We start from the raw sequence: 20,464 nt of genomic DNA, 5'->3' as shown, positions 1-20,464 counted from the left end.
TCACAAGCATTTGGTGCTCAGTGGGTGGCAATTCAAACCCTGACACACTGCAACAGTGCGCGCACACACTAACACACTGCATCCTCCCACAGTCAACACCTGTGCCTGCCAAACAGGACGGTCTGGCATGCTGTCACTCTCCGCCTCTGCCAAGACACACCACACACTCTTGTTAAAATGCAGGACAGATTCCTGCAGCAAACCTTAAAAAACATGGACGGATATCAAAGTAACAATCAGCACTGCCAAATACAAAGTACTGGCGTTCCTGCGTTTGTAGTCCCTGCCAGTGCTGAGGTGTCAAAATAAAAGAGCTCAGTTTTGGTTGATTTGCTCTACTAATACTGAAAAAAATCCCCTTAAAGCTGGACATCAAACGGAGGGTTACAGCTGCCAAAAACAATACACGGTTTCATTTACTGAAAAAGGTGCTCACTGTCTTTGTAACTCAAAGTAGAGCAAAACTCTCAAAACACAAATTCACTTGGATTCACAGTAATCAGACCTTTTGCTATTCACGAGATGAAAAGCACACAAGCTTTTCTCTAGTGATTTTTAAGGCCAAGGGGGTTAAAAAATTCTCAGGTGATAATAGTTACCTGATGTTCAAGAGAAACAGTGAAGATGTTTCAGAGCATCTGGATTACATTGGCCTTATCAGCGAGCCTTTACTGAACCCTACAGCACCCTTGAATCATACACTTTAGAATCACAGATTCACTGGTTTTCAATGTTGAAGCCTCAAAATTTGCATTATGGCAGCCAGATGGAAGTACTGGCTTTCTGAAGCCACATGTGGCCATCTTTGGACAAGAGTCAAACAAATGGAAGCGAGACCGAGTAGTAATACAAAGTGGGGACTTTACATATAACTCAGTGACTATAAACCTGAAGGCACTGAGTTTGCTGGCAAAGCAGTGTGGGGAAAAGTAGTAAGGACACTCCTACTGTATGTCAGTAAAGATGAAGACTGTGCAGGAACTACACACCTGGTAGTGCTGATTCTGCCTCAGACTGTCGGCATGACGCTCCTGCAAAGAGAAGAAACGTTGTGTTAATACATGGTTTTCCACATTTAGCAAAAAGTTCTTTTACTCCTGTATCTCCAAAAATGTGCACTCCCTTACAACTAAACTGTACCCTCACTTATGAGCGCAGGGAACGCCCTCTCGCCACCAAAGACCAACAAAGCCTACATAAGGAGGCAACAATGACACTTTCATCTGGTATATTTGGGGTCAACTCCTCTATGGGACCATTTTTATTAAGGTTTGGCTCTTCTTCTTCTTGCTGCTGTACCCTTTTAAGGGTTACTGCAGCAGATCATCTGCCTTTATCTTACCCTATTCCCTAGCATCCTCTGTCACTTAACCCTTTGCATGTCCTCCTTCACTACACCCATGAATCTTCTCTGTAATTTGGTAGATTGTGTTAAACAGTCTGGTCACTGCCCTCTCTAATTGACTCCATACCTCCACAGGATTGTCATGAAGCATAAAAAGTTGTACAAAATGCTTTGAGTGCCCAGGTAGAGTAGAGAGGCACTATATAAGACCCAGTCCTTTTACCAACCACTCTTCAACCTCTTCAAAGCTGCCCTCACTTCCTCCTCACTAATCCTCTGCACCTTTTTATTCACCAACTTTCCTCTTTTCTCCCTCTCATTTTCTTATTTTTCATAAAAAAAAAACACCTGCAAGGTTTTGTTTAGAGTGTACCCTTTAACCAGATTACCCTTCTTAGAAGTTTCACATCCAATTTTTTGGGTTGTCAAAGCAGTTTGGGGAAGCTCTGGCTACAATATTTCGACTTAGCTTCTGACAACAAAACCCAATTTGGAGCGGGTGGGCAAACGTTTCTGCCTGTCACTGTTTCAAATACAGGTAAACTGAAAGAAAAAAAACTTTGCTGAATCAAAGGATGACAGCTGGTGAACTGAGCCCGGAAATTTGCTAATGTGTCCCCTCTTTTTGCTCTCCACATAGACTGTTTACCTTTGAGCTAGTCGAGCCTGTTCAAACGCGATTGTGCCACAGAAACGAGACTACAAACAGAAACCACAAATATGCATATTCATATCGGTTTATAGAGATCATCATCAGGATGATAAATCTGACATTTTTATAGAGAGTTTATCTGTCTTCTAGTGCCAAACTGAACCAAAAGCAGCCAGGTAACAAATTGATTTTGGGAATTTCATAAGAAAATTAAGCTTTTACAATCCTTCATACTAGAGAGGTGCCGAATAATGAATTTCATTTAATCATTTTTTTCCACTCAAAACTATTATATATGTAACAGTTTAAAGGGCCAAGTTATGCCCTTCATTCACATTTCAGTGCTGTCATCCAGAATCACAATCATTACAGTGGCAGAAACGAGCAGAAATGTGAATCTCTCCTCTATAAAAGGCTTTTCTCACCTTATCCAATGATAAATTAAATCGAGGCGAGCATGCTGGGAGCATGAAGGTTATTTTTAGCGGGCTACAGCAAACCAAACCTAAGACACAGGACTTGTCACTCTGCTGCAGACTTTGCTGAACTCAAGAAGACAAACAGACATGAATACGTGCAGATTTCGCAATACGATATCACATATAGAATAATAGATAAATCGAGGTGAAACCGTTAAAGGAGTTCAGAAAAAAGTAGAGAAAACATCTGTTTTCACATCAAACCCATACAAGTAACCACTGCACTAAAGTGACAACAGATTTAAAAAAAAAAAAAAAGCTCAGAAAACACAATAAAATATATGATCGAATTTTTCCTTTTTATTATGAGTCATTTTACTTTATGTGTATTGTGTGCTGATGTTCTTGTAGCTAAGGATTTTAAATGCAGGATCTAGACAGTTATCTGATCACAACAAATTAAATAATATTAATAAAAAACAATAAATCTGCAGTTGGCAAAACACCTCCCACCTCCACCACGACAGCTCCTCACTTTCCTGCTGTGTGACTTCATGTAACATCTACTGTCACATATGTCTGCGCTGCTGTTCTTCCTGCCTCTGGCTTTCCACGTTTGCCTGCTCGGTCCCACAGCAAAACATGAACTAGTCATAAAAAACAATCTGTGTTTGTGATTCAGATGAGTTTGAAAAGAATGCATTTCAAATGGAAATATATTTGTTATCTGCAGCACGTGCACTCAGTGGCCCTTTTTTGGGTACAACTGCTCAATGCAAAACAGCATGGGCATCACATTGAGGAGGAAAGGAGATTAATTAATTAATTCTCTGCTTGGATTTTCCCACACAACCATCTTTAGAGTTTAATGAAAAACTATCCAGTGAGCAGCAGTTCTCTGGGAAAACAGAGCAGAACGGCCAGACTGCTTTGAGCTGATAGGAGCATAAACTCAAACAACCACTCGCTACAACCAAGGTATGCAGAAAAGCATCTCTGAATGCATAGCATGTCAGACCTTGAACCAGATGAGCTATAGCAGCAGAAGACCGGACGCCACTCCTGTCAGCTAGAAACAGGAAACTTAGTCTATTACTGTTATTTCTACCACCTCAGTGAAACTGGACAGAAGACTGGATAATAGCTTCCTGTCTGGTGAGTCTTGATTTCTGCTGAAACGCTGAGATTGTAGCGTCAGAAGTTGGTTTAAACAACATGAAAGCAGTGGATCCATCATGGTTCAGGCGGCTGATACTGTGATAGCATTGGGAATATTTTCTTGGCACGCTTTAGGTCCGTTAGAGCTTTGTTTAACCCATTAAAACCGCTGTTAGCACAAACTACTGTAACTCCTGAACCAATTGAAAAATTTCAGCAGTTCCTGAAAGCAGCAAGTCTGTGCTTTTCAGTGATATGAGAGTCACGGTAAACCCATGCAAGGTGCCTCCTTCCAAATCTCGGCAAATAACACAGGACACAGTAAAAATAATGGTACAAAGAACCCAAAGTCTGTCTCATCTGTCAACAAACCTTTGTCTTCTTGGGGCTGCTGTGACGCCATGACTGGGATTACTGTATTCACCCTAATATCATTGAAAAGTGCAGAGTTGCTGCTTTCAGGAAGCATTGGAATTACTTTAATTGTGCAAATGGTTCAGGAGTTCTGGGAGTTTCGGATGTTTAAAAAAATGTTGCAAAAACCTCTCTGACACCAGCAACAGGTTAGGCTTTAGAGGGTTAAATGCCACAGTTTACATGAGTTGTATTGTTGCTGATCATTTCCATCCATTTATGACCACAGTGTACCAGGCCTCTGATGGCAGTTACCAGCAGGATAATGCACCGTGTCCCAAAGCTCAAACCGAATCCACAAATCTGGTTTCTTGAACATGACAATGAGTTCACTGAACTCAAACGGCCTCCACAGTCACCAGATCTCAATGTGATGCAGCACCAAACAGTTTAACCCAAACTACGACTTTCCAAAACATGTAGTTTTAATGCTCAAATCATTTTAAATAAAAAAAAAAAGTAAAGTGTTTCACATCCAAATGTAGACTTTTTCTCCTTTTTAAAAGTGGAAAACACTGATTTCACGTAAATGCACACAAATCAGTATCTGACATACGAGAGCGTGGTGTTCAGGGACACGACAAAAGCTGAAAAACTGTGTTCAGAAACATAACTCAACTGGTCATAGGTTGGGAGGATTTTGAACATGGAGGAGCTGTGGTGAGATCCACAAGTTCATTTTACATGGTAATGTAAAGGCTTTATGGGGCAAAGTATCATTTTTTTAACCTCACACATCAACTTTATCACAATCCTAGACACACGAGAAACAGAGAGCTCATTCAAACCAATTTGCTCCTTTTAAAATCTCAACAATATCAGAAAACAGACGAATATTTGGCCGGATATTTGTCAGCCGCAGATGCACGTCAGCCGTAACTCGATGTTTCATTGGCGTCGAGACGACTAAAGGCTCGTCGTCCTTATCAGCATTCCTTCATTTCTGCATCTGTCACACAAACATCCATCATCTCTCTCCTGTTTCGTATCTCGCATTTTTTCATTTTGTTTTCATCTCGGCCCAATCACGGCCGTTTCACCTCTCCATCTCCACTTCATCTTCGTCATGTTCTACACTCGTCTAACTCGACCCCCTTCAAAACTGTCTCCCTCTCTTTCTCTCACTGCTTGCTGCTAATGCAAAAAACCCGACACATAAAAAACTTCACTCAACCCCGTCCCTTTCTTCAGAGCAATCATTATTCTTCATATCTCACGCTGTTTTTGTGTTTACTCTTAATACACACACACACACACACACACACACACACACACACACACACACACACACACACACACACACACACAGGCTCTCTCCCTCAATCAGATCTCTGCAGTGCTGTGTGTGTCTCTGTGAACCTATGTGGGCTGGTTGGCTTATATAACTCAGCTGACTTCAGTTGAGGTGAGCATGCCAGCTGCAGTGTGTGTGTGTGTGTGTGTGTGTGTGTGTGTGTGTGTGTGAATTATCGCTCTGCGCCGCGTGCTCGCCGGCTCTCTCCAGCTGACTGGGCTGTTAAATGTGTTTATCTGCCGATGTTCCTTCTGTGATTATAGAAACGCAGCTGATGTTCGTCCACGTGCGGTGCGATTGTATTTGTTAGGCTTTTTCTTTGTTCGGCTCTTTCTTTGCCTCTTTAATCCACCCTCACTGCGAGCAGACCGAGTCCTTCTGCTTTGATCAGGTGGGCGACTGCTCAGAGGTCAAAAAAGCCACATTCACTGCAGATCATTTGGATCTGCATGATTTTATTAATCACAAAAAGAACATCAGCTGACAAGTCCTTCCTCCGCCTCCCCACTCACTTTTTGTACTAACTCTGCTGCTTTATGCTGCTTCTATTTCAGTCGGTACTTCACAGCAAACCAAACCATCAACCCGAAATGTTCAGTCATAAGAAGAAAAAGCCTGGATTTCTGTCAGGTTTCACAAATCTCTGTTACTCTAGTGTATGTAGGCTGATCACAGTTGTCTGTGTAATAAACCCCCAAAATTCAGAGTCAGCAGAAGACAAATACAGTATGTCAAAGTTTAAAAGAGAAATACTGCTGTAAATATTGTGGCTTTTATATTGGGACTACTGTCAAATCAATTTTGGCTAAAAAAAACCCCAAACCAAACCCAAATACATTATTTTAATGAGAGCTTTTTAAATACATGAGGCATAAACTCCTCACAAGCAGCTGTTCAGCTTTTCTCAGCTAATGGAAATTGACTGTTATTATCATTATTATTATTATTCAAATTAGTTTTGTTTCTTCTGTGATTCAGTCACACTCGAGCTGGGATGTCAAACTAATTTTACACCGTGGGCCGGACCAGTGAAGCTAATTAATCCCTGACATATCATAATATAAGAAAAACAAGTGCAATCTCAAGAATAAGTCCCTGATTTCTAAATGGCAAATGTGCAAAATAAAAATTCCTGGTAGCTTACTGCCCAGACTGTCCTGTATTTATAGTGGAAAATTCCTATGTTTGACACCCCACTAGAGAACCTAAAAATAGGTTAGTGACCTGATCGCTACTAGGAAAGATTGGTTGTCACTAGGGGTGGGTTTTAATAATCGATTCATCGATTAAAATCGATTCTGGCTTGGATAACGTGACATCGATTCATTAAAATCCTGAATTGATTTTTTAATATAAATGTATTTTGCCCAAAATTCCAGAATCTCAGGTGAAACCTCACAAAATTTCAACAACCACCAAACATTTAAAACTGTAAATGAGAGCAGGAACACGGCTTCTTCACAAAGATGTAAACACAAAGCGCCGACCCGCGGATCAGAATCAGTGAGATGTGACTGCACCTGACGGCACGCACACGGTCGGGGCTGAAAGCCGACAGCTCGCCGATTCTGATGTTTCGGCGGGTCGGCGCTTTGTGTTTACGTCCTTTTTGCGCCGATTCTAAAGCTGTTAGTTTGATCTCTCTCCAAACAATATTGACCGAACCAGCAGCAAAAGAAGATCCAAACTACGCTTCACAAAAACATCGTCATGAATTCTCTGACTTTTACTGTTTTGCTTCCACCACAATAAAATCACACTTTATGCACAGCTCGCTCTCTCTCTCTGTATTTCAAGAACAGTTTCAGTCTAAAAATCTGTTTTCTGCATTATTCGCTTGCTTGTTACGCACAAGTCTACTGTTGTTTACAGCGCTGTCGGCCGATGTTTTTTTTACTTACTTCCGAAAAGAAAACCTCATTTCTGCCGTTCAACAGGCTTCTGAACAAATGTAAACTTTTTAAAATACAAAATGCCTGTTAGCCGTGTCTCTAATAAAACCGCTGTAACTTCAGAGGTAATGTTCATATGCTGATTAATGGTTTTCTTTCGTTTCTGATGTACTGCAGAATACTTATATAAAATCCCAGGCCAGGAAAATCACCTTCATGTTTTTCTGTTTTATCTTCAGCTACTTTGACACAAAGGCCTCTGCTGTGATGCTTACACCTTTGATAAAGTCTGGAAAGTGTCAGCTTCCTTTTTATAGATACAAAAATATGTAAATGTACTGATCTGAATTATATTATTTCTGACTGTCTGAGGCAAAATTTCCCAGATTCGAATCGAATCGAATCGTGGATCAAATCGATTCAGGACATTGTGAATCGGAATCGAATCGATTCTAGAAATCAGTGACGATACCCAGCCACGCAGTGATTGCACTGAATTTGCTTTTAGAGGCCGATTAGTTGACTAAGTAGTTGATTGATCAAGCATTTTCAATTATAAGGCGATTACACATGAAGACACGGTGCTGTCCGACTCGGGCTGACTGCATTTACTCTCAGACAGACTGGCAAGTCAGTCTGGCGCAGACAGATTGTCAACACATAGCAATCAATGGGAGTCAGTCTGTGCAGGTTAGCAAAACGTACACACAGTGTGCCTTTTTGCAATAGTGAAGATGATTCAGCTGTTTTCAATCTGGTTATATTCCTATATAAATCAAGCACCGGTGTCATTTTGCAGGTAAATAACTGTCCTGCAGCGACTACGTCACTATTTGTGGACAAATTTCTGTCTCGGACATAAGAGGCAGATGTAAGATGGCCTATGCATGCAGCTGGCGACAGATCTGCAAGTTCCCATTTCAACTCTAACAGACAGAGAGTTGAAATCATTGCTGTTTTGCTCCTGCACACAAGTCATTTCAAAGGGAACAATCACAAGTTTATTGGACAAGGTTGCAATAATCTGTCTTCCTTAGTGTGACAGCAGCATAAAAGTCCCCTAAGGAGCCTTTCTGAAGATTTTAGTTGCATCAAAGACCTTTGTAGTACAGTTTGGCTTTTAAGCTTTTCATTCTGATTTACAAGCTAAAGAAGATCCATCTTTTCATTTTCAGAGTCATGGAGGTGTTTTCCACCCATCACAGGGCAAGAGATGAGGTCCACCAGTCATTCAGCCATCCACTCTCACATTCACACATATGGCCAATTTAGAGTCATCGGTCAACCTATCAGACACGTCTTTGGATGTCAGAAAGAAGGGAATACACACACGGACAGGTAGAATGTGCAAACTCCACACAGAAAAGCCCAAGATTCACTCCATAGCAGTCTGTTGAAGTTTACCACAGTCATTCTTCAGGTCTTTGCCCCTGAAACCGTTGTTTCTCTTTTCTGAACTCAGTGGTTTCTGTCATATTTCAGACAGATTTCCAGTGAGAGTAGTCTCTGCCTCTACAGCTACCTGTAGAAAAACCCAGGAATGATTCCAATGGTCATCAAACCACGACTTTACTGACATACACTGAGGTGTCAAAACTTGTCATTAAGGGTATAGAGAAGATCATCGAATGTAGTCTTTATGAGGGAAGAGTTCAAACCTCCAGCTAAGTTTCCATTTATGGCCTGTAAATTCTTCAGTCTTCAGCCCAGGACAGTTTGTAGGCTTTGCGCACACATAGCATATTAGTTCACACATTAGCAGCGACTCCAGTTTTTTCTCAACGTTGTGAACTTTAAAGGTTTCGTCTGCAGCTGCTGTTCTGAGTGTCTCATAACTGCAGAGTTTTGATCCTGGCAGCTGCATCTTGTTCTGTCACCATCAGTCATTTTCAAAATTCATCTCCATCTTTCCAAATACAAACAGACTAAACCACATTCCTGTCTGGGACTGGAGTGCAGAAGGCAACAAGGATGACACAAAGAATAAAGGAAATAAAACAATACATGTGCTTCAGTACAAACAGTCCATCCTTCCCATCAAATATTTTGTACTTCACTTTTGCAAGAAAACAGGGAAATAGTTATAATTTCCATCTTCCCGTTCATATCCTCAACAAATACTGAACATAACGCAGAGAGGGACTTGTCCAGGGTGGGTGTCTCTCACCCAGTGTCAGAGTTATAATCTATAACTACCGCTTGTCCTCGACATCGTCAGCAAGATTATGAAACAACTTCCAGGTTGAATTTAATTAAACAACGTGTAATATTTCTATCTCTATATTTCTATAAATACATCAAATCTTTGGTTTTGAAATTGTGTCTAGAGAGCAGATTGTGTAGGTTTTTTGGGCTCTTGTTTTATCTGTCTTTTATAGTGTCCTTTTCAATTTACAATTGAAACCTTGCACCACCACAAGGTTGTGAAACCCTGCCCAAGAGTTAAACTCAGAAAAAGCAAATTAGAAAGATGCTGTGCAAACATCTGAACAGACTGTTGATGCTTTCAGTGACAAAATAATAATTTAAGAGGGAACCATTATGGTTAAGCTCAACAAGAATGTCGCAAACAGAATCCAGATACTGTGAGCCTCTACCTTATTCTGCCTCCACTTACCGTGAACTCCCGCAGGTTTTCACATTTGTGCGTCTCCTCCCCGGGCGGCTGCCCTGTCCTGCACAGCTTGTTGTGGAGCCACATGAGCAGGTACCAGAAGGACTTGGGGCTTGGAATGATGTTGAACGGAGGCGGCAGCGTGCCGCCCTCGTCAAAGTAACTCATCCACAGCTTGGTGCGTGCAAACTTCCACTCAATGTCAGCATGGTCCTGCAGCAGGAGAAGGAGGCACCTGAATTTACAAGCTCAAGTGACAAGGACAGACATCTGAAATCTCTGAATTCCTCTTCATTAATGGTTGATAACGTCCACTGAACTTAAATATTTGACTTCAATATTTAACATATCAAATTCTCTTTGCAGGGAGCAGTTCACACCATAGCATGAAATCTTAACTTCTTATAAAAGTAATTTGATGAATTTCATAATTATCATTGATCTTTCAGATTATGGAGAAAACTTGTAGTGTTTTGTAATTTAACATGCAGTGACGGTCGCATCCTGATTAAAACAGAAAGCACACTAACCCTAAACAAACAAACTTCTCACGGTATAGGAACTGAGATCAAGAGTGTTCACTGGACAAATGACACCAAACAAGCTTCCCCTCACTCATTAATCCTTTCAGCACACTCGTGCTTTCACTCACAGCAATGAGTTGGTAGGAGTTGTTCATCATGGCGATCAGCATGTTGAGCAGAACCACCAGTGAGATAACGTTGTACGTCCCGAACATGGTTGCCCCGACAAACTCCGTAAACTCGTGGCGAGCCTTCACGTTGGTGACGTACAGATTTAACAGCCCAAATATGGACCAGAAGAGAGACTGGAGAGTCTCAAATAACCTGAGGACAGAGAGAGAGGAAACTTCATAAGGTTCTTCAAAAGATCACAACAACAAACTGCTTTTAAACAAAAAGGATAATGCAACAAACCAGAGAGACAACGCATAAATAGCTTTTATCTATATAAACCTGTCTCTAACTCCAAGCTTTAATTTGCGCATTATTTAGACACTCACTCAGTTTAAACCACTCGTCTCCCAGTTATGTGTGTTTTCAAATGCAGCTGACAAGCAAAACAAATTTAGACTGATTTGCAATTTAATAGAAATTCAAATCCAAACTGAACACTCAGCTAATGTTGTCAGCATGATTGATATGAGATTTAAACCACCCACAGGAAATGTCTTTTTGGGTAGAAGCAAATGTTATAAGCTGACAGATGTAAGTTCATTATGACTGGGCTAAGCAAAACTGCTCTCACATCGCTAAAGCTGCAGTGAGTGGAGACTAAAACTTTACCTGCATATGAGTTTAACATTTAAATGCACAAATCTGCAATTGTTATCAGAAAATGGCCACAGATCAGAGTTAGTAATATCAGTGCTGAGTTAAACCGAGTCGGCATTTGTTGGCACAGAACCTGCATCCAGATGGCAACACATTACATGCTGCAGCAGGAGAAAGATGAGCATCAAATACACAGTGAAGCAGTTTTTTCCTGCACTGAGACAATACGGCGATGTGTCCTTCCTAAGGGTAGATTACTGACCCGCCGTCACTCCAATGACCCTGAAAATGATGTCTTCACACATTTCATTTTTGGGTAATTAGACATTTGTTCGAAATCTGTTTGCTTAATTACAAAATGCACAACCACATTTCCATCTTGGCTCTGAATAAAAACATGAACAGAGAAAGATAACACTTCAGTCCTAGAGAACTGGTTCAACGAACATTTACAGGTCAATCCTTTTCTTGGATAATTGACTGACTTTGTACCAGACCCCTTCCTGATGCAACCTTCCCATTAATCTAGGCTTGTGACAGCCTGAGGCTTGTTCTGTTTACCCCAAAGCTACTACCTAAAATGTTTTAGCATCCACAGGCCAGACCAGAGCAAATTTCTAAAATGATGAAATTGCTGTGTAAAATCGAGGTTATCAGGTGCACAGCTGTTCCCTGCCTCGGGCTCCCTGGGAGGTTTGTCCAGCTACACCTCACCCATCTACACCTTCACAAAGCTGTGTTATGACGTGCCGGTGATGTGGTTAAGGCTTGGCTTTCAAAAATTATTCTCATTTTACAAAGTTCATTCACCTCAGGTTGCGTCCGTGCAGCTCACGCCTGCAAACTGAGCTCTTGCATTTGTCTTGTGACCTTTTAAGCACAAATGTCACTGTAGTAAAAAGCCCCCGAGGGTCTGCCTGCAATGGCGTGTGCGTTCAATAAATGCTCAGTTTGTCCATGATTAAAGCGGACCACCTGTGCTTCTGCTGAACACTCGTTGTAAAGGCAGAAAGAGACCTGCAAAAAATATGGTTCAAAAAACCAAAAAAGCCTCTGTACCTCACCTCGCTTCTCTGCTTTCTCCTCAAATATGACCCACAACTGTTAATCTTGAACCCAGAAGCAGCGCCTGGATGTAGGTGTGATGTGTGCATGTCACTGCAGATAAACAGCGAACCAAACCTGCTTCACTCGGCTTTGGTTACAAAATTTGGGTTCGGACCTAAAAACAACTCCAGAAGTTTCACTTCTGTAATCTTCACTTATTACCACCCCAGGTTTCCTCTCAGTTTCCATCTGCATTGATTTTTTCCCCACCCTCTCTCTTTTCTCCCCTCCTTCCACCGACTCTTATCATCTCCCTGTGTCACTTCATTCCTCTGTTTACCTCCTTATTTTATTTCCCTTCGCTGCTCGGTCTGTCTCGGTCTCTCAGTCTTTTTTTCCCCTCTGTTTGTGTGACAGTCCCAGTTACAGGGGAGGTTATTGAATTTTTGATGAAATTGGTAGCGGCCGACACTACATCATGAGAATGAAAGAGCGAAAAAGAGCGAGAGAGAGAGAGGTTTTGTCTGCGGGGTGTTATATTTGTGCTGCATAAAATATTTAAGACTCCAGCATTTATTCTCATCGCAGCAGGACTGTGTGTTGTCACCGGCATGTGTGAGTGATCGCTGTATCAATCGGCGTACAGGCTGCGTGTGAGCGATGGTTTCAATGTTTGTGTGCGCGCTCGCTCGGCGCAGAGAGAGACAGAGAGGGCGAGAAACTTCGGAGATTGTGTAAATGAAGAGAGGCGGGGTGAGGGAGGTTGGGGGGTGGGATTGAATCCACGATGAATGAAGCAACCAAGCGTGATATTGCACCACAGTTATGAAACGAGGGGGGGAGGAACGTGTTTAGGAGGGGAATGAACAATGAGCGGGAGGAGGGAGAAACGAGAGGCGGTGAACTTTCAACCGAAGTGAGGAGGAACAAACCTCCTCGTCTTCTCCCTCGAAATTCTCGCCAAGCAACATTTGATGCAATCTCTAGTATCCAGTAATTCATTAGTCCTCCCCTTCTCCACCTTTCTGCTGTTTCCTGTTATCCAAGCTTGGTTTTTCATATCTCTGCTTCGGCTTCACCCACTTGTCCTCGTCCCCTTCGTCTTGCACGCTTGTACCTTTTATTTGATCTTCTCTCTTTCTTTTCTTTGCTTGTTTCTTCTCCTCTCCTCGTTTGCATCCTCTCCCGTCTCATTGACTGTGTCCTCATCTTTCACCTCACCTTATCTATTCTTTGCTCCTTGTTCTCGCTCATCTATTTTTGTTTCCTTCTCTCCGATATCCTTCTGTTTTTCACCATTCCTCCTTTATTCTCATGTTCAGTTCTTGTTTTCTTCCCTCTTTACTTTAACTTTTCCATCTCCTTTGTTTACCCTTTCCATTCCCTGCTTTTCTCACTTCCTTCCCTAATTTTTCCTTTCCTATTACTCTTCCTCACTCTCACCATTTCCACTCCTATCCTCACTACCATCAGTCCTTGTTTATTCTCTATTTTTCTCATCCCCCCTTTCTCCCCATCTTGCCTCCTTTATGCTTCTGTTCTTTGACCCTTGTGTCCTTATTTGTCTCATTTCTTTTTCACTGTTTTCTACTCTCTCATCATTTCTTCTTCTTTCCACTTTTTGTTTCAACTCCTTGCTTTCTCTCTCTGTCCTCCTGCTCTCCTCACCTTCAGTCCTTTCTCTTCTTTCCATTCTCGCTCCAAATCTCTCCTCTCCACTCCATATTTCTTCCTCTTTCCACCTGCTCCTTCTCTCACCCATAACTTCAGCACTATCAGCCCACTGAATGCCCGTTATCAGTTGTTATCACTCCCATAGGTACCACCAGCAGGCGGCCTGCTCCGGCAGCTAGGTGAGTAAACAGTGACGAGGCCTTTGCCATTACAGCTCCAAATCTGTGGGACAGTCAGCCAACTGGGATCAGTGCTAACATCACCAGTGCCCTTTAAATCTTTTCTGTTATTCAAAGGATTTCATGAATGCTTTATTCTCTTCTTGTCTTTGGTATTTTTTAGCTTTCATCTATAATGTTTTGTTTTAATGATTTCCATTTTGAGTTTGTTTTTTTTATTGAATCTTTTAATCTTTTTCTAAAACACATTTTATGGAACAAACATGTTATATAAATGTAGTTTATTTTGATTCTATTGCGCAAAAACAATCTTATGTCTTTCTGCTGAAAGGGCAAAAGAAAGGTGAGTGTTTCCTCCGTGACAGATCAAAAGTAGTCACACTGACATTGAAAAGAATCCACTGCATAGAGTACTGTGCATAAATCTTGTGCCACTCCTTATTTCTCTATTGTTTGCAATCAAAATGGGAAATAGTTGAAGTTTATTCAAACATATGTAAACACAGAATTACAGTATATGAGGCAAAGACAGAGTTTATACAATTCTAATGAGCTCAATAGTCAATATTTGGTGAGCCCACCTTTGTTCTTCAACACACGCTCTCTTAGGCAGCTTTCTTATCATTTCTTTAAGTAGTCTTCAGGAATAGTTCTCTAGGTTTCGTGAAGGACATTGAAAGCTGTCGAGATGATCCCCACACTGCTGAGGTCCGGGCTCTGGGGAGGCCGACCCATGACTGAAAGTGTTCCACTGTGTGCCTTTCTATCCAGGTGTGCTTTTACTGAACTACCAGTGTTTGGTGTCATTGTCATGCTAAAAAAGTGAAACTGTCCACCAATCAGATTCTTTCCAGACTGCACGGTGGATCAAAGTCTGATGGTACTTTTATGGCCTCACAATTTAATCAGTTTTAGGATCTCCAACGCACCTCCCTCCTGACCTATTCATTCGTCCTCGATCTACACAATTGTACAAGCAAACAACCGAGGACTCGCTTGATTTATGACCTCAGGAAACACGTTTCCACTTAATTTATGGCTTGAATTGCTGGTTTGATTCTTAATGTATACAAGAGAATGTTTATGGCGTTATTTTTGTGCCACTGTTCTGAGCGCACGGAAAAAAAAATTGCAGGTGCAAGTGTTGCATTTTGAGAAGTTGATTTTGAACGAAGAAAAACTAAATTTGAGTGAATAAAATTCATTGCTGCGTGCAAAAAATGTATTTCAGTATTTGCTATTATCCACACACACACACACACACACACACACACACACACACACACACACACACACACACACACACACACACACACACACACAATAGCAGCCCCTCTCGCTCAGTTTTTGCATTTGCACTCGCTCGCAATGTGTTGCTCACGCTCTCAACATTTCTGCCCGTGCGCGCTCAACTCTATGTGTGCACCGTTATATTTGTGCCACAAAACCAGCCAATCACAGACTTGGATGCAAAATATCTGACTGGCTGTTCTAGTCTCCAATCAGCTCGAAATGAGGAAATGCAGTATCCCAGAATGCATTTCGTCCAAAACTCAAACGAGGCAGTGGCGGAGGAACACAAAGTGGCAGAGTTTGAAATATTACTCTTTCTGGGTCACAAAATAAACTTTTAAGATATTTTCATGCGAGGATGGTGCTGTGTAAACTTCAAATATCTGCTCGATTTACCAAGACATCACATATTTGCATAAGTGCTCTAACGTTTTCGGAGAGTTAGGTGTTCAGTTGAGTATTGAGTATGTCTGCAGTTTTCACACTTTTAAATCTGCCCTAGAAAAGAAAAAAAGAAAAGAAAACGAAGATCTGACTGCTACACCTGAAGTTTAAAAGCAGTAATTCACAAAGTACTGTTGTCATATCATGGTGCTTACAGAGCCCAGAGTTAAATATACATCAAAACGATCACGTGTTGGAAAGCTCCATTTTCAGTGGGAGATTTTATTATTCAAGATAATCCTCGATAATCTGGCTGACTTTATGTTTATCAGTGATGGCAATAAATGATAACACACCTTTTAGCTACAGGAGGGTGTCTGCATGTCAGATGTATGAGTGTGATACCAACTGATAACCACTATTTACTGGGCACGTGCGTCTGTGCGTCCTCTCATACGCGTCTAATTTTGTATCCCAATATCATCTGCCTTTCTCCTCCCTGCTCTCCATCCTCTCTCATCTTTCTGTCCACTAAGCCGAGCAGTAAACTGCTACAGCTGAGTCTCGCAGCCACGCAGTCATTTGACTGTTATAGTTCTGCAGCTGTGTGGGAGGCGAGCCGAGAAAGCGACTGCGTGCGAATGTGTTGTGCATTGTGACACAGAAACGCTGTATGAAGCGAATCTGTGAGAGAAAACAAAGTGTGTTTAGATTCAGCAGCCAGACAGTGTGCAATTAATCAGCGCAGCCTATAGCGCCGCTCTTTCTAGTAAACATGAACCATTTTTAGGGTGTGAGAAATCAAGCAGCCTGCTGGGATTATGAGCTGCCTGATGCTGTGGCACAGGTTATGCGTTCTTTGTTACATGTAGTGCTGTTAGACATGCACTCCTGTTCACTGATCTGATGTTTGCACAATCAAGTTTGGTCAGCAGATTAGACCTGATCCTTCCATCTCTGCACAGTTGACAATGAGCCGGCTAAACAACTGCAGCTGGTTATAAGCCAACTTTATGCCCGCTAGTTTTAAGCGTGTCTTCTAAAAATCCCGCTTTCACTCTGATAAACAGTTTGATTACAGAGTTTATTCATTAAATATCCGATTCTAATAATGCTAGATCCATTCCATTTTCACTAATGCTACCTAACAACAGCTAACAGGAGGTAACAGGAGCTAAAAGTGCCTAACAGTAGCAGTGTTTAATGGCAGAAAAGTTCAGGACATCCTAAACAAATCAACTCAGTGTCATTGTCATCACTGATTCATCGACTTGTAACAGATTCCTTTCACAAAGTTTTACAGCCTCCTCCAGAGTAAACAGACGTGGACACGCATTGATTTTACACATTGTAACTTTAACTCTTCTCAAATTAAAGAAAAGTGACTGAAGTGAGATCAAAAGACACCGCTGACAGACTGTTACCTAGGCAACCGAAGCTGGAATATGGGCTAGTGACCAAAGGCCTACAAAGAAACCACTTCCTGTGCAGACGCCACCTTAGGTCCACTAATTACAGTCAGCGAAACCATTCGCCACTCCCTCGTTCTCTCTTCCCACACACAGACAGCGGTGCGTCTGAGGTCTGAAACAGTGAGAGCCTCACCTTCACCACATAGATGTCCTGACTTTGACAGTCACTGCATGTGGTATTGAACAGTGCTCTAATAAACCCTCAGCCTGCTCTGCCTAAGGACTGTTCTGCCGCAAATCCAGTTTCTCATTCTGTGCACTCGGAAGATAAAGGGTGGTGGCAGCGCAGATTTTTTTAATACATTACCATAAAAGTGACTCTAAATTTAGGAAATTCACATGCTCAATGTGGCAATCTGTCTGAAGAAAAACTATTGTGTTTGTTTGGTTTGTCCTGAGTAGATCTCGGCACAAGTCAACGACTTTTGGTCTGACTGTGCTCGACCCAGAAACGCAGATATGGATATGGGCGATCGTGGCTCAAAGAGCTGGCAGTTCGAGCCCCGCCTCGGACAGTCTCGGCCGTTGTGTCCTTGGGCAAGACACTTCACCTACCGCCTACTGGTGATGGCCAGAGGGGCCGATGGCATGATATGGCAGCCTCGCTTCTGTCAGTCTGCCCCAGGGTGGCTGTGGCTACAACTGTAGCCTCCACCAGTGTATGAATGTGAGAGTGAATGAATAGTGGCACTGTAAAGCGCTTTGAGGGCCCCAAAAAGTGCTATATAAATGCAATCCATTATTATATATTTTATATATCTTTTTACCTGCACACAAAAGCATTTTTTCACTCACACAAAACAGTCATTAGATCCTCCATAACCTGTTTTTTCCACAACATCAGTTTGCAGAATCATGTTTTTAAAATCCAACATTTTTTAATCAATTACTGAACCAAGTGGAGAACAATCTAAAAGTACTCAGAGTTCCTCATTTGAATCAGGTGAATCAGAAACCCCGCAGCTTCCCATGCTGCTGCCGCTGCTGCTGTGGAAAAGAGAGAGATGCAACGAAAGTGTGCAAATCCGAGAGAGCGCCAGAGTTGTGTGTGAAAGAAAATAGATGGGGGTGTGCAGACTGTGAAAGGAAATTAGGGATTATTTACAACATTTGTGTGAAGGCAAAGAAAAGAGAAGGAGAGGCAGAGACAAACACGGTGAGAGACACACACACAGTGCACAGTGTAATCACGCTGACACATTAAAGGTGATAAGTGTGTGTGAAGTACAGATGAGCGAGAACAGGAGGAGTGGGGGGGACACCTGAGCAGAAACAGGAAGTGATCGTGTGAAATAACTCAGAAATGCTGATAAGTGTGTGTGAATTACAGAGCAAGGGAGCAGAACACACACGCAGGAATGCACACAGACACACACGCTCTTGAATGTTGATGCAGGCTGCGTTGCCCGCAGGGCTGCAATCGCTGTTTGCATAATGCGTCACTCTCAGCCGTCATCGCTGTGATCTGCTCGCTAGTTTAGCTCCAGTGTGAGGCTGATTTCTTTCCCCCCAGACTCTGGATCCACCACGTCAGCGCTGATGTACAGATGAGAAGCTTTGATCAGCGCGACATGTTTGTCACTTTGACTCAAGGTTTGCTGAGCGCGTTTATTCTTTTTAGCGACACAGAGAAGAAGAGTTACCGGTAAAAAAAACCCTCGTGACTTTTGCACTTTGACCATCAAATAGCCGCATTAAAAAAAACGAGCCCCCCCCAACTTTGCATACTGGTTTCAAATGTTTGCAAATCAATAAAATTATGGTCATTTATATGCACAAAGATAAAATAATATACATTTTTAAGCCTTGTCTGAAAAAGGTGTAAAGATTGAGCCGAACACTGTAATTAATTATGACTGCAACTCCTACAGAAAGGTGTTTTGTGCTTTATTTTGCTCCAATTTTTAGGTGTTTATTGTTCCTGGACTATGATGGGATTTACTCCCCCAGAAGAAAATGGACTCCTAATGAGCAGGAAACATTTTCCAGTGATTCCAAAGCAGGGATTAACCAGTGAAAGTAATTCTGACGGCCTGCGATTCATAGACTGCATAGAAAAGATGGATGCAGCCACCATAACATCGTGCCACTGGCTGCTACATCCCTCCTTTGAAGCCACAAATTTGCCATTTGGGCTGACATCTTATGTTATTAAAACTACATGTGCGAGATGAGGACGGGTGGCTTTAATCTGATTGAGAGACACTACACGCTGTTATAATAGCGATTTGTCAAGGATAAGCTAGGCCTGCTTTATCCTCGTTTTGGACTAATGAAAATCATAAAGTACATGTTAAACATCATGTTGTATCATGATAAAGTCTAAAACTTGTGACTGAGACCATCAACTCAGCAGGAAAGTAATCACTGAGCTCATAAATCAAGTGAGACTTTATGCATCTGATATGATTTAAGAAACGATTGTAGTTCAGGTTAAAAAACAAAACAAACACCTTTTATAATAATAACCCCAAGACAGCAACCTCCTCACTGCTTTATCAAAGCTGCCTCCTCCCTTACTTGGGTGAATGATGAAAGAGGCCACACAAAGCACATCCAGTAGTAAGAAAGTGTCAGAGAGAAGTTGTGTGCTACAGGAGAGAAAATAAAAAGTGACTCCTGACTTTCAAACATGTGAGCCTGCTCTGCTGTCTGTGAGTGTCCTGTGTTAAAGGTTTCGGTTAATAATTTGCTCTGCTGACAATTTAAACCAGATACAACCAGAAGAAATCTAAAAATCCCTGAAGATTATACTAGAAATGGCCACCTGCTGTGGTCTTCTACAGTTCTTAGCTGTGAGGAGTTAATATTACAACCAAGGCTGAGTTGAGCACATCTTCAAATAAACACTGGTAAGTAAGAAGCCATCTATGTCCCCTGTGAACGAACATCTTTGAACAGAGGCGGTGGTTTACAACAACTACTGTCTGCCGTCTATTATCCAGTTTTCAGATACCCACTCACATCCTGGGACATTTGACCTCAGGAAATCACATGATAGTGTGGGGCTTGGTCTTACAATGGGTTCACCAGAAACGTTGGCTGCTTGTGACCCACACCCATTTTCACACCTTGGCTCATATGATTAGGTAGAGGATCCATAGTGGGTCCATGACCCTCTTGGGGGGACACTCCCATAGGGCTCAAAATCTCCATTAATTGCACTTAGAACCGAAGAAGCTTCTCAGATGAGAGGTGAAACATCTTCAAGGAAACTAAAAGAAATGCAGATGTTTTTTTTCTCTCCAAGCTCCTTAGACTGGAAATGACATGTTCAGATTTATTTGACTTGAAAGTCTTGGTTAAAATGTAATTGTAATTGTTAATTCAGA

The 20,464-nt window shown here is 41.8% G+C and overlaps 1 protein-coding gene across 1 annotated transcript in view; it reads right to left on the bottom strand.

Annotated features, from left to right (window-relative positions):
- trpc5a (transient receptor potential cation channel, subfamily C, member 5a) overlaps positions 1 to 20,464 on the bottom strand; it is a 198,825-nt gene that overhangs the window by 8,838 nt on the left and 169,523 nt on the right. The window contains exons 14-16 of the mRNA XM_004570111.3: positions 10,441 to 10,636; positions 9,792 to 10,001; positions 990 to 1,031 (exon numbers count right to left, since the gene is read on the bottom strand). Coding sequence (XP_004570168.3) covers positions 990 to 1,031; positions 9,792 to 10,001; positions 10,441 to 10,636 — 448 coding nt within the window. The remainder of the gene's footprint in view (positions 1 to 989; positions 1,032 to 9,791; positions 10,002 to 10,440; positions 10,637 to 20,464) is intronic.

This window comes from Maylandia zebra, linkage group LG3, assembly GCF_041146795.1.
Source record: "Maylandia zebra isolate NMK-2024a linkage group LG3, Mzebra_GT3a, whole genome shotgun sequence".
Taxonomy (NCBI): Eukaryota; Metazoa; Chordata; class Actinopteri; order Cichliformes; family Cichlidae; genus Maylandia; species Maylandia zebra.
The sequence above is the reverse complement of the archived record's forward strand: the minus strand, read 5'-3'. Positions and strand labels throughout refer to the sequence as shown.